Source organism: Haemorhous mexicanus, chromosome 3, assembly GCF_027477595.1.
Source record: "Haemorhous mexicanus isolate bHaeMex1 chromosome 3, bHaeMex1.pri, whole genome shotgun sequence".
Lineage (NCBI taxonomy): Eukaryota > Metazoa > Chordata > Aves > Passeriformes > Fringillidae > Haemorhous > Haemorhous mexicanus.
The window spans coordinates 67,939,964-67,950,929 of NC_082343.1; the positions used below are offsets into that span (position 1 = coordinate 67,939,964).

General features: G+C 39.6%; 1 protein-coding gene and 1 long non-coding RNA gene across 3 annotated transcripts in view; one reads left to right on the forward strand and one right to left on the reverse strand.

Annotated features, from left to right (window-relative positions):
* The window catches only part of CEP85L (centrosomal protein 85 like), a 133,748-nt gene that overhangs the window by 63,368 nt on the left and 59,414 nt on the right, over positions 1-10,966 (forward strand). For both annotated transcript variants that reach the window (XM_059842225.1, XM_059842226.1), the window contains exon 3: positions 6,972-7,738. In XM_059842225.1, the coding sequence (XP_059698208.1) occupies positions 6,972-7,738 (767 nt within the window). The remainder of the gene's footprint in view (positions 1-6,971; positions 7,739-10,966) is intronic.
* Positions 828-7,634, reverse strand: LOC132325184 (uncharacterized). Its single transcript, XR_009485845.1, has 3 exons — positions 7,500-7,634; positions 5,973-6,036; positions 828-3,671 (listed from the first exon to the last, which is right to left on the reverse strand). It is a non-coding gene; the product is annotated as an uncharacterized LOC132325184 (long non-coding RNA).

Consider the following 10,966-nt stretch of genomic DNA (forward strand, 5'->3'; position numbering starts at 1 on the left):
TTTAATTCTGAAAATTGGCATCTGGAATAATTGAGTAGAGTAGGGAAAGCAAGAGTAGAATCTTGCAGTAGTTGACTTTGCTGTAATTTACTTTTCTGTGCTGAATAATCTTTTCCTGTAAAACCAATTTTGCCTGCTGCTTTTTGAAATGTGCCTGTTCATCAGAGCTGCCCTTGTTGCACAGGACCAATGCCTCACTTCCTTTTGGAGTGGCAGCATCTCACCTCTATACACTGCTACTTTCCTTTACAGTCCCCTGTTATATCATTTTCTGAATCTGGGTTTCATTTAAGTGAGCTAAGTTGACCCAGATCTGGCTCAAGAGTAGAAGTTACTAAATTTTTTCAAAGATGCTTCTCTTTCGGAGTTGTGGATTCCCCAGCTGAGTATTATTAGCCTAGATATTGCTGGGTAAATTGGCAGTTCACAGAAATATTAATAGGCAGTACTCTTTTTTTTTGTGTGTGTGTCCTGAAATACCAGTTCTGCTAGATCCCTGGGGCAGGACAGATCTACTTGGTGTGTATCTGGTATGTTGGGGGCTTAGGGGTTTTCTTTTTACTCTCTGCATATATATATATATATATATATATATATACACACACCTAATGAGTATTGAGACCTCAGGTTTACTGTACCACTCACATGCACTTGCCTTTTTCTGTTTGTTTGTGGAATTTGTATTTGTTTTCCCCTATCAAAAACTGTTGCACTGCCCGGGTACAGTCTCCCTGAAGTCAACCTTTGCAAAACAAAAACTGTTGTTAGAAGTTTTTGTTAAGCTTTATTTGTTGAAACACATGTAAAATTTTATTATTAGAGTCTTATAATTGGTATGTCAAACAGCTAGTTTAAGGAGGTTTACTTTAAAACAGAATGTGGATCATTTTACCCAATATTTTCTTGAACAAAAAAAATCAAAACCCAAACCAGCTATATAAGTCAGGGAAATGTGTATTAACTTTTAATGAGGAATGTTTTGGATGACAGATCGTTCTACCAAATGTATTTTAATGTCAGTTAGTATTGAGAACTTTGCCCTCAAATCTGACTGCAGTGGCACATAGGAGTAAACTAACACTTTCTTCAGAGCTTGTCTCCTGTGTAGTGTTTTTTCAACTGATCATGTAGGATCAGAAAATGTTATATCTCTGTGTGCTTCATTTTGGAGCTGATTTTCTTTTGATTTCCCCTGTGCAATTCTATGGGAAGATGCTTAGATTGCCTCTTGTCATCTAAATTAAGTGATGGAATTAAGAGCTTCGATTCTTGAAATGGGATGTGGGATGCAGAGATTGACCTGTAGCCAAGGTGAGATCATATGAAGGTGTGGCCCACTGTGTTACTTAGTTGTGTGTTCTTGCTGCTAGAATCTTTAGAACTTTGCTAATGAGGTTTTTGCCAGTTCTGCTACCTCGGAAGGCGTGGTGGGAACCTGATGTTAAGGTGCAAGGATGACCTCTCTAGCATGGGACAACACTCTTTAAATAAATCAAAGCTGATGAGTGTTGGCTGTGCCCTAATGAGACTTCATCAAAGAGCGGATTTGTGAAAGAGTATTTCAGTACCAGAAATACGACAGCTTAATACAAAGTAGTAGCTCCTATAAGGCATGTTCCTTGTCAGTACTGTGTGCTAGGGAAAACACTGGGTTTTCAGGTAAATCTAAGTGAAGCAAGGCAACTTTTTATGTGGTAAGACGAAAACAGGATGTGACTAATGTGAAAGCAGGGAAATATAAGTTATTTTCTTTGAGTAAGTATTTTTCATTTGCTCAGTGAGGAGGTATAATTTTCTCTTGTTCAGTGACAGTTTCTTTGTTAAGCTTTAATAAATTTTAGAACATTTTTTTTTCTCACTCGCCCTTTTTTTGTATTGTTTGCAAATTGAGAGTGTTGTCCTCATTACTTACTCAGAGAATGATGTTACCCTATCACCTCTCTGTCAAACAAGGGAGAAGGTGTGTTTGCCTCAAGGGTGTGGAAAAGAATGAGAAGTCACAACTGGGGGAAAAGCAAATTCATTTCCTGTAGAGGAGGAGGATAAGGAAGATGGACACCAAATGGCCAGGTCTTAATAAATTAGATGGGATATGTTAAGCAAGTTTCTGTTCAAGTATTCATCTGTACATAGCATTCCCTTTGTTTATAAGGATATCTAAGAAGCTGTTTGCCATTTGCTGGAATTCATTGTTATCTCTGCAATTCTTTCCTTGCATAAGTGTGGATGCAATCCTGGTACTTATGAGTGCAGCTTTTACTCTTTCCAGCATGGCTTTCTGCTCTACTTACTAAAAATCCTTTTAAATTGCCTTGTAGTATTTTTTGATATCTGTGCATTGTAGGAGGCCTGTGAGGCTGTCCTACCATTTATTCCTTCTTCCATCTCTCTATAATAACATTGCTGAGAGATAGTAGCTTTACCAGTATTTCTTCTGAAACAAAGTCCTAGAAGCGACAAAATTGCTTCAGTTTTGGAAGATCCTGTCTCAACTGCAACCTTCTAAGTTCGCATATAATTCAGCATTGTACCATTCAAATTATTTGTGAATTATGTAGCTTTTAAATTCCTTCACCTTTTAAAACTAGCCAGTTTTTAGGTGCAGCTTGCATTCCTTTGGTATGCAACACAGTAGATTACAGAAAATCCCATACAATTAATGTGAAACAAAGTAGAACTGACTTGGAGTTTGCAACCCACATCTTACGTAAAAGAATTCTGATTGATACTGGCAGTACAGTGATGGTGATGGTGGAAGGCAGTGAACTTCCTTCTTTTTTCCAATTGACATTTATTGGACTTGCTTCTAAACACCACATGACTGTTTCTGCTTTGAAGGCATAGACATTTTACTGGCAGTAAGTATTTTAGCATATAATACTATTTAAAATTAACTTTAGGTAGTATTACATTTTTTCTCTAGTAAGTTTTTTGTTAGTTATTCTTTTATATTAGTTCCTTGCTGTTCAAACACAGAACTCTATAAACAAATAATGTTTAGGTATTCTTTCTCATACAAAACTTGTTAAATGTCTGCTTTTCTGCTACAGCTTTCTGTGATACGTGTTCTTATTTATTCTTCGGAAGAGAGTTATTTGCAGAGATTCCTTCCTTCATTCACCTCATATTTTGACATAGTAAATGTGAAGTAATATGAAAAAGGCCTGTAAAAAGAATGATGAACAATTCTAGACAGTACAATAAAAAAAAAAAAAAAAAAAAACACAAACAAAAAATCCCCAACAAATCAACCAAGCCCAAACCGTTCCTGTGAGTGCTGCTGCACCCTGGAAAGGCATCCTTTTGCTTCCAGAGGATGATGAGTCAGTCTGCTTAGGACTTTTTACAAGAACTGGCCTCCTGCCTGGCCACTTTGAAATGTCTCGTTTGGCTCATCTGATTATCTCTGTTGCATTAAGGCTTGTCCAGGCGGGGAGGAACACACATGTAGCATCAGTACTATTGATGCTGGCACATCATCCCAATGTCTTTGTGTTTCAACCAACTCACAGGAGAGTTAGACACTTCTGTTGTTGAAAACAGCTGTTTTGGAGATTTGTGGGAAGCACCCATATGCTTGCTTGGTAGATGGAAGACCCATGGCTCCTTCAGTCCTATGCTGGATGCTGGAATTGTTTGTGGTCTGTTGCTGGGGTCCGTGCAGTTAAGAGCTAGAAAACAGTTCAGAGGAACTGAGGTCCTGTAATGAATGTCAGAGCTTTTGTTCACTAAACCACAGTCAGATTCAAGACCTTCAATTTGTATAATGGAGGCTTGACTTCCCCTGTTTATCTTCTGCTCAGTTAGTAAGAATAGTTCAGTTTATTTTCCTGGATTGGGGTAAACTATATCAGTGTTTTGGGGAGGTGGGTGGGAAGGAAGGACAGGAAGAGAAGGTCAGCTGCTTTTAATACTGGTGTTTTTCTCCATGATCAGGGCATTCTAATTATACCCTGGATAAAATATCAAATTTCAAAGTCCTTCACATAAGGAAGGTTCACCACTTTTCAGCAGCATTAGATACACATGCATCCTATGAACACATATACCAAATACATTTTGGTTTTTATTAATATTGGGTAACTATATTAGTTGATTATTCTGCTGTTGTTTGATAATATCTGGAATAGTGAAGAGTTTGTCAGAGGTGTGTCTTATATGGGGGTTCAAATAGCACTGGTATAATTTTGCAGCTTAAGAAGTTGTTGAGGGTTTCAGCGAACCTTTTCTGACTTTGTGTTTTGACTGACTTTTGGGCAACAGACAAGGATTTAAAGTAGCTGCATGAGGGTGGTGTGTCTGGCCTGGGAAATTACCGCAGAGGTTTTTCTTCTGGTAATTAAAAAAGCATAGCACAGGAAAATGCAAATGAGTAGAAGGTGTTCATTAACTTTATATTGAAGAGTTTCTTTCTTCTACCCCCGTTTCAGAAGAAAGTGCCTGCTGTGCTCTTTGTGATTAGTTTTTTATTAAGACCAAAACTGGTTCTGTTACATAATTTTCTATGCCAGATAAGCAGTAATTAAATATTTCAGAAGTGTAACACAAGGTGGTAAGAAAACCGTATGAAATGTTCTTCATTTTTTATTCCATCTGCTGTTATTATATGGTAGAAATCTTGTCATGTGTTTTTAAAATAGTGTGCTTTCAATTCCCTTATTTATGTGGCTTTGGAAGTACTGGATCAGGTATTAAAATGTCATGCCTATTAGAGAAGTACTCCAGGGAGTTTTGTGGTGGGCACAAGAAAAAGTTACTAGGATAATTGAAAAGAAAAAATTGCTGTATAATCTTATTTCTGCTGAAAGAAAAACCAGTAGCATCTAGCTACTTTTTTAACCCCATGTCTCTTTTGGCTTTCATGAAAGAGAGCAGTTTTAAGCTTCGAAAGACTCTGGAGACGCACAAGCCATGTTTGAGAGTGTTTGTAATCTTCAAATAAATACCAGATCAGTGAAGTAAACCCCAAGTAATCCCAAGGAGAGAGCGCTTTCAGGTCTGAACTGGCATTTGCGTACCCCCGCTTGTATGGAAGGGAAAAACCTGCTGCTTGGATAAAGTTGTCTTTGACAGGATTTGGCCAGATGGAGCTTATTCCTGTGACTAAAGAAGAAGTAATGTCTCTTAAGTTTCATGATGCTTTCTGTTTTCTCTCCTATTTTCAATGAAATGTACGAATTTCCTGCTTTTTCTGTGGCGAGATGTTTGCAAAGGCAGACTGGTTCTCTTTCCAGCTGAGCCTGCAGGCAAGGCAGACTTGAGCAATATGCTCTAAGAAAAAGTGTGAATTTTCTCATATGTTTCAGGGAGCGTTAATGGGAAGACTAATTAGGACAACTTGAAGCCAAAATTACTGTGTTTCTCTTTGAGACAAATTATTGGAGACATCCATTAGCTGTACTTGGATATAAGTGGCATTCCAAGTTCAAATCTGCTTGAAGAGTTTAGAGTTGGAAGTGAAGAAGTTTAAATCTTAACTCAAAATTAATTATTTTTAAATTTAATTTAATTTAGGAGGAAGAAAAATAAAAATCTACCGCATATTAATAAGTCTGTAATCTAATAAATGAAGGAGATAATTTATTTCTAATTATTATTGGTTTTAATTTCAGTTTTAAAACCATGTATGGCTAACATTAAGTCAGTATTTTAGATGGAAAATGCTATATTAAATACTATTATATATTTTTTACTATTTCAAGTTTTACAGATACACATATACAAGATTTCTTTAACCTTTCTCTTGCAGATGTAACATTTCTACTCCTAGAAATCTGCATAGCCTAAAACATAGGTCAGTTCTTTTTGAATCCTAATACGCTCTTATTTTCTTTGGATATAAAAAGGCCTGGGACTGCTGCCTTTGCTGGACTGACTTTGTGCTGTGTCAGATTCAGTTTCTGGTAAGATTCAGTACAAAGGTTAGTTTTCTTGAATGTTACAAAGCCAGCAGCCTCAAGCTAAGGAGTTACCTGTACAAGAGGAGATGCATTTCTTCTGTGCATTTCCATCCCTGCTTTCACTGAGAGTCTTTTCCTGAAGAAAAATATTGTAAGAAAAGTAATGAGAAAGAAGAACCAAGAACTGCTGCAAGTGAAAACAATTGGTCTCCACCAGCTGTGTTGCCTGGGCAGCAGCCCCACAAACCAGCCTTCCCCCAGTTTTATTGCTGAGCATGGTGCCATAGGATACAGAATATCCAATTGTTCAGTTGGGGTCAGCTCTTCCAGCTGGGTCCCCACCCAGCTCCTTGTGTACCACCAGCCTCTTCATTGGTGGGGTGAGAAGCAGGAAAGGCCTTGAATATGTGTAAGGACTGCTTAGCAGGTGCTAAAATATCCCTGAATCACCAACAAAGTCTCCAGAACAAATCCAAAACATAGCCCCCTACCAGGTACTGTGGAGGAAATGAACTCTTTCCCAGCCAAACACAGCACAGGAAGCATACTTGGAAATTGGTGAGATCCAGAGTGGATGAAAATTCTGTCCAAGAGACCATTATTAAACTGGCTTGTCTACAGCGCTGCCATTTTACCAAGTGCATTTATTGAATTGTTCTGCCTTCAAAAAATGAGAACCAGTCTTGGGACTCCTGAACACCTCTACTGTTTGTGGTATAGAATCTCCTTAGCATATGTGGGGAGGGGGAGAAATCCATCCTGCCACCTTAAAGCTGGCAATGGTTTCTTTGGCTCCTAGGCTGAGAAATCTATCTGAAGCTTCTGTTGCCAATGCTTAGTGCGCTTTTCTTTTTGTTATCGTGACACCTGAGCAAAATAAACTTGAAAATCTCCCACTTTAATTAGTTTCTATTCTCATGGTTTAGAATGATCTCGAAGGCCCTGTTTTGTCAAGAAACCTCTTTCCTTCTATTTTTGCATTTCACCTTGAATTTGATATTTTGTCCTATCTGAACTAATGTTAATGAGCTCTGTGTTGCACTTATTTACACGATAAATTTCTCTTCACAGATCATTCAACTTCAAGTGGTACATCATCATTTAAGCCCAGCCGATCACTGGTTTCTATTCCCACTGCCCATGTGATGCTGTCTGGTGCCAGCTCTTCACTTTCCAAACACAGGGAAGCTTTCAAGTCTGATGGCTCAAAATGGAGTACAAGCTTTGTACGGTCAGGAGGAGGCAGAAATCAGGGAGCCCTGGACAATTCTCTTGACATGAAAGATGCAAGACCTGTAAGAAAGTGGTCCTCCTTGTCTAAACTCAGCTCACCAAATAATTTCAGCCAAGATGGAAGTAGTCATTCGGTGGAATACAGGGCTGGTACGGACAAAGCCGTGCCACCTCAATTAAGGACAAATGGGCCAAGTTGTTTGCACGACAGCATGGAGTTGCTAAAGATTGAGGACAAAGAAACGGGGAAAAAACGATCTTCTCTACTGGACTGCAAATACAAATTTGAAACGTGCAGCAAAGATGACTTTGTTTCAGATTCCCCAAGCAGGAGACACGCCTTAGACCTGACCTACAGTGCCTTACCTGAAAGCAAACCTGCGGCGGGCGGCTGCGAAGCTTTTGGCCAGAGATACGCGACACTGGGACAGCAGGCTGTGAGCGGAGCTCCCATACAGCCGGCAGTGAGGACTCAGATGTGGCTCAAGGAGCAGCTGCGGGCAAATCCCCTGGACTGCAGGCCTGCTGAGGAGCCCTACGGTGTGCCTGCATGGCACATGCAGCAGCTTGAAGACTTTAGAGTCGCAGGTGACCAGCCTATGCAGGTAAGGCCAGAGCTTGGTGTTTGCTGCCATCATGTGGCATCCTGTGTTAGACCTGAGAAGTAACAGGCAACTTTTAATGAAACAGGAAAGGGAGCAGGTCCTCCTAACCAGCTGATGGTATTTTTAAGCTTTGGTTGGGGCTGTTGCTGCTTGTTTCTCAATATTAGTTGTTTGTTGGGTTTTCTTTTGTTTCTGCCGTCTGCTTACAGTTTACTCTCATTCATTGTGCCTGTCTGCATGGGACTAATGTATTCATGTGAAGCTGGGCACAGGAAGAGGTTCACCAAGTAGCCTTTTTAGTAGTTTTAGAGTAACTGTATAGTGGGGGAAATGTGAAGGTATTTTGATCTGAAAGGGATTACAAGGAGGCTGCATTTAGGCATTCAGCAAAATAAGAATGACTTGGGTCGTGCAAGGGTGAATGAATATTCAATCTCCTTATGCCTAGCACTTAAAAATGGAATTCAGTTTGATATTACTGCTTATTTTTTAACTAATAAAAATCACCTAACAGTAGTCAACAAATCTGACTTTTTTAAATAAGGTGGTATGTGTGGTTGATGTGTCATACTTGAAATACTTTTATATTGAGATTATCAAGCACATAGTTTTAAGAGATAGGTAACCCTTTCTAACATTGCAATTCACAGTCTTTGTTTTCAGCTCTTCCCCTAATGGGGAAGTACAGTTGGTGAAGGAAGGCAGCATTTAAAATCTACACGTTCACGTTTACCTGTGTAGTAAGTTTGGCTTGGCTTGACAGAAAAATCCCGGATTACAATATATAAATTTCTCTGAAAGGTATTTTAGGGTTAGATTAGGATATTATCTCAGCAGAGATAATCTAGCAGTATGTTCAGATTTCCTGTTTTCTTCAGCTTGAAGTATATGAAATAATTTACAAAGAGTTGTGCTCAAGTTTTGTTGTTCCTTCTGTTGTATATTGATTGAAAGAATGACGAGTTTAGAGATTCTTAACATCCAGTTTTGCTCATAATGGTGATCTGGTTTTGGGTTTTGGTGGTGTTTTGAGTTTTTGTTGTGTTGGGTTTTTATGGGGTTGGGTTCTTTTTGGGTTTGTTTGTTTTTTTTTTTTAACTGAAGATAATTGGAGTCAATTAATATGGCCAAACTAACAGTAATCTCTAAGGGCTTGTTTAAAAACTTGACACTGTTACTGCTAGCCACCCGTTATTGCTGCAGAAGCCCTCATCTTTCTCTAAGCACTTCAAAGATTCTGATGCTGATAAATTCCCCAGGTAGGGAGCAGAGGCTCCTCTGCTGAGGAGCCCCTGATGGGGTCCTCTCAGAACTGAAGTGACAGAGGCGAGCTCAGTGCTGAGGCTGGGTCCAGGGCACTGCCAGCTGGACTCCAGGCAGCTGCCACCTGCTGGTGGCATTGACGAGCACACAGAGGGTTTAGGAAGCAACAGCCGGCTACCATCAGTGAGCTTGGTCTATCCATTCATTCAGGTCTTCCCAAACACCTGAGATGTGTAGCTGTCTGCAGCCACCAGTGGTGCTGTCTGTGAGATTTGTGATCAGATTACCGTGCCTGGATTTAAATATACTGAATGACATAATGTTAAGGGTTGGAAGGGACCATAAAGATCATTTAATTCCATCCCCCTCTGCCATAGGCAGGGACACCTCCCACTAGACCAGGTGGCTCAAAGCCTTATCCAGCCTGGTCTTGGATACTGCCAGGGTTGGGACATCCACAGCTTCCCTGAGCAACCTGTTTCTGTGTCTCACCACCCTCACAGTAAAAATTTTTTTCCTAATATTCAGCCTTGAATTTCCCCTTTTTCAGTTTGTACCTATTACTCCCTATCCTGTCACTACAGTTCCTGTGAGGGAACTCCAGCAGGCTCCCTTGAGATACTGGATGGTTGCTGTGAGGTTTCCACTCAGCCTTCTCTTCTCCAGGCTGAACAGCCCTACCTTCCTCTGCCTGTTTTTGTAGGGGAAGTGCTCCAGTCCTCTTACCAATTTTGTGGCCTGCTTTGGACTTCCTCCAACAGTTCTACATCTTCTTTATGCTGGGGATACCAGACCTGTATGCAGTACTCCAGATGGTGTTTCACAAGTGTTATTTACTTATTTACTTTATTTAGGTGCAGGTCTCTTCATCATCTTATATGTGCCTTTAAAGGCACTTTGTTTAGGATGGGTGTTTTAGAAATTTATTTTTGTTTAGATCAAAAGAACTCCCAGCTTTTGTTCTTCAGGTCTCAGAAGTGCTTTCTCCCTTTGATCATGTTTAAATACATATGAAGGCAAAGTTAAGTGTTTGAAACAGATGAAGCCCTGTGTGTGTTATTACAGTTACTCAAAAGCTTTCATCCATGCAGGCATTGCAACTGAGCTGTGTTTGGAGGACAGAGCCAGCAGGGGGAACACAAGCATTATTTATCTTTGGCTTAGATTCAAAACCAGTGCTGCACCTTTCCAGGTTTTTGAGATTTGACATTTTGCCTAAAACTGGATTGTTTTGTTTTGTGGGTTTGTTTGTTTTTTTTTGTTTTTTTTTTTTTTTTTTTTTTGTTGGGCTTTTTTTTGCTTTGTTTTGGTTTTGGGTTTTTTTTTTTTTTGTTGTTGTTTTGGTTTGTTTTTCACCTGTAACTTCTACATCTCTGTGGAAGAAATTCCTTATGCCCTTAGCAAGTGTTTCCATTGGCATGATTTGGAGTCATATTGCTGGGCCTTGAAATGGGATCTGTTCTATGTCCTCAAGTGAGATGTGGTTATGAAGTAGGACCCAGTGAAGGTTAAAGCGTGTGCGAGAGCAGTGAGCACTTTGGACTCTTAGAGGCATCCCCTGCTGTCCTTCCCTGCCCTCCTGTCCTTCTGACAGAGGTTACACCTGTAAGGAAGAGAGATGCCAGAAACTATGAAGAAATGAGAATGGTTCTTCCTGTCTTGACACCTGTCTTTTAAAGAAAGCGCGGCATCATTCTGCTGTGGCCTTTTTTCAGAGATCATGTGGACCTGGGAACTGGTATTTTATTATTTCTGAGAAACCAAGAAAACTGCAATACCAAGTGCAATATATATCTAAGAGATAGAGTAGAAGGCATAAGAGGAAGCTGATGATTTATAAAAGGGGCAAAAGCCACAGCTCTATATAATTTTTTTTTTCTTTTCCTTTTTGTGAGGACTACTTTTGCTCTTTTGCTTTTTTGCTTTTAATGCGTGTATATTCTGATGGAAATATAGTGGTTTTTC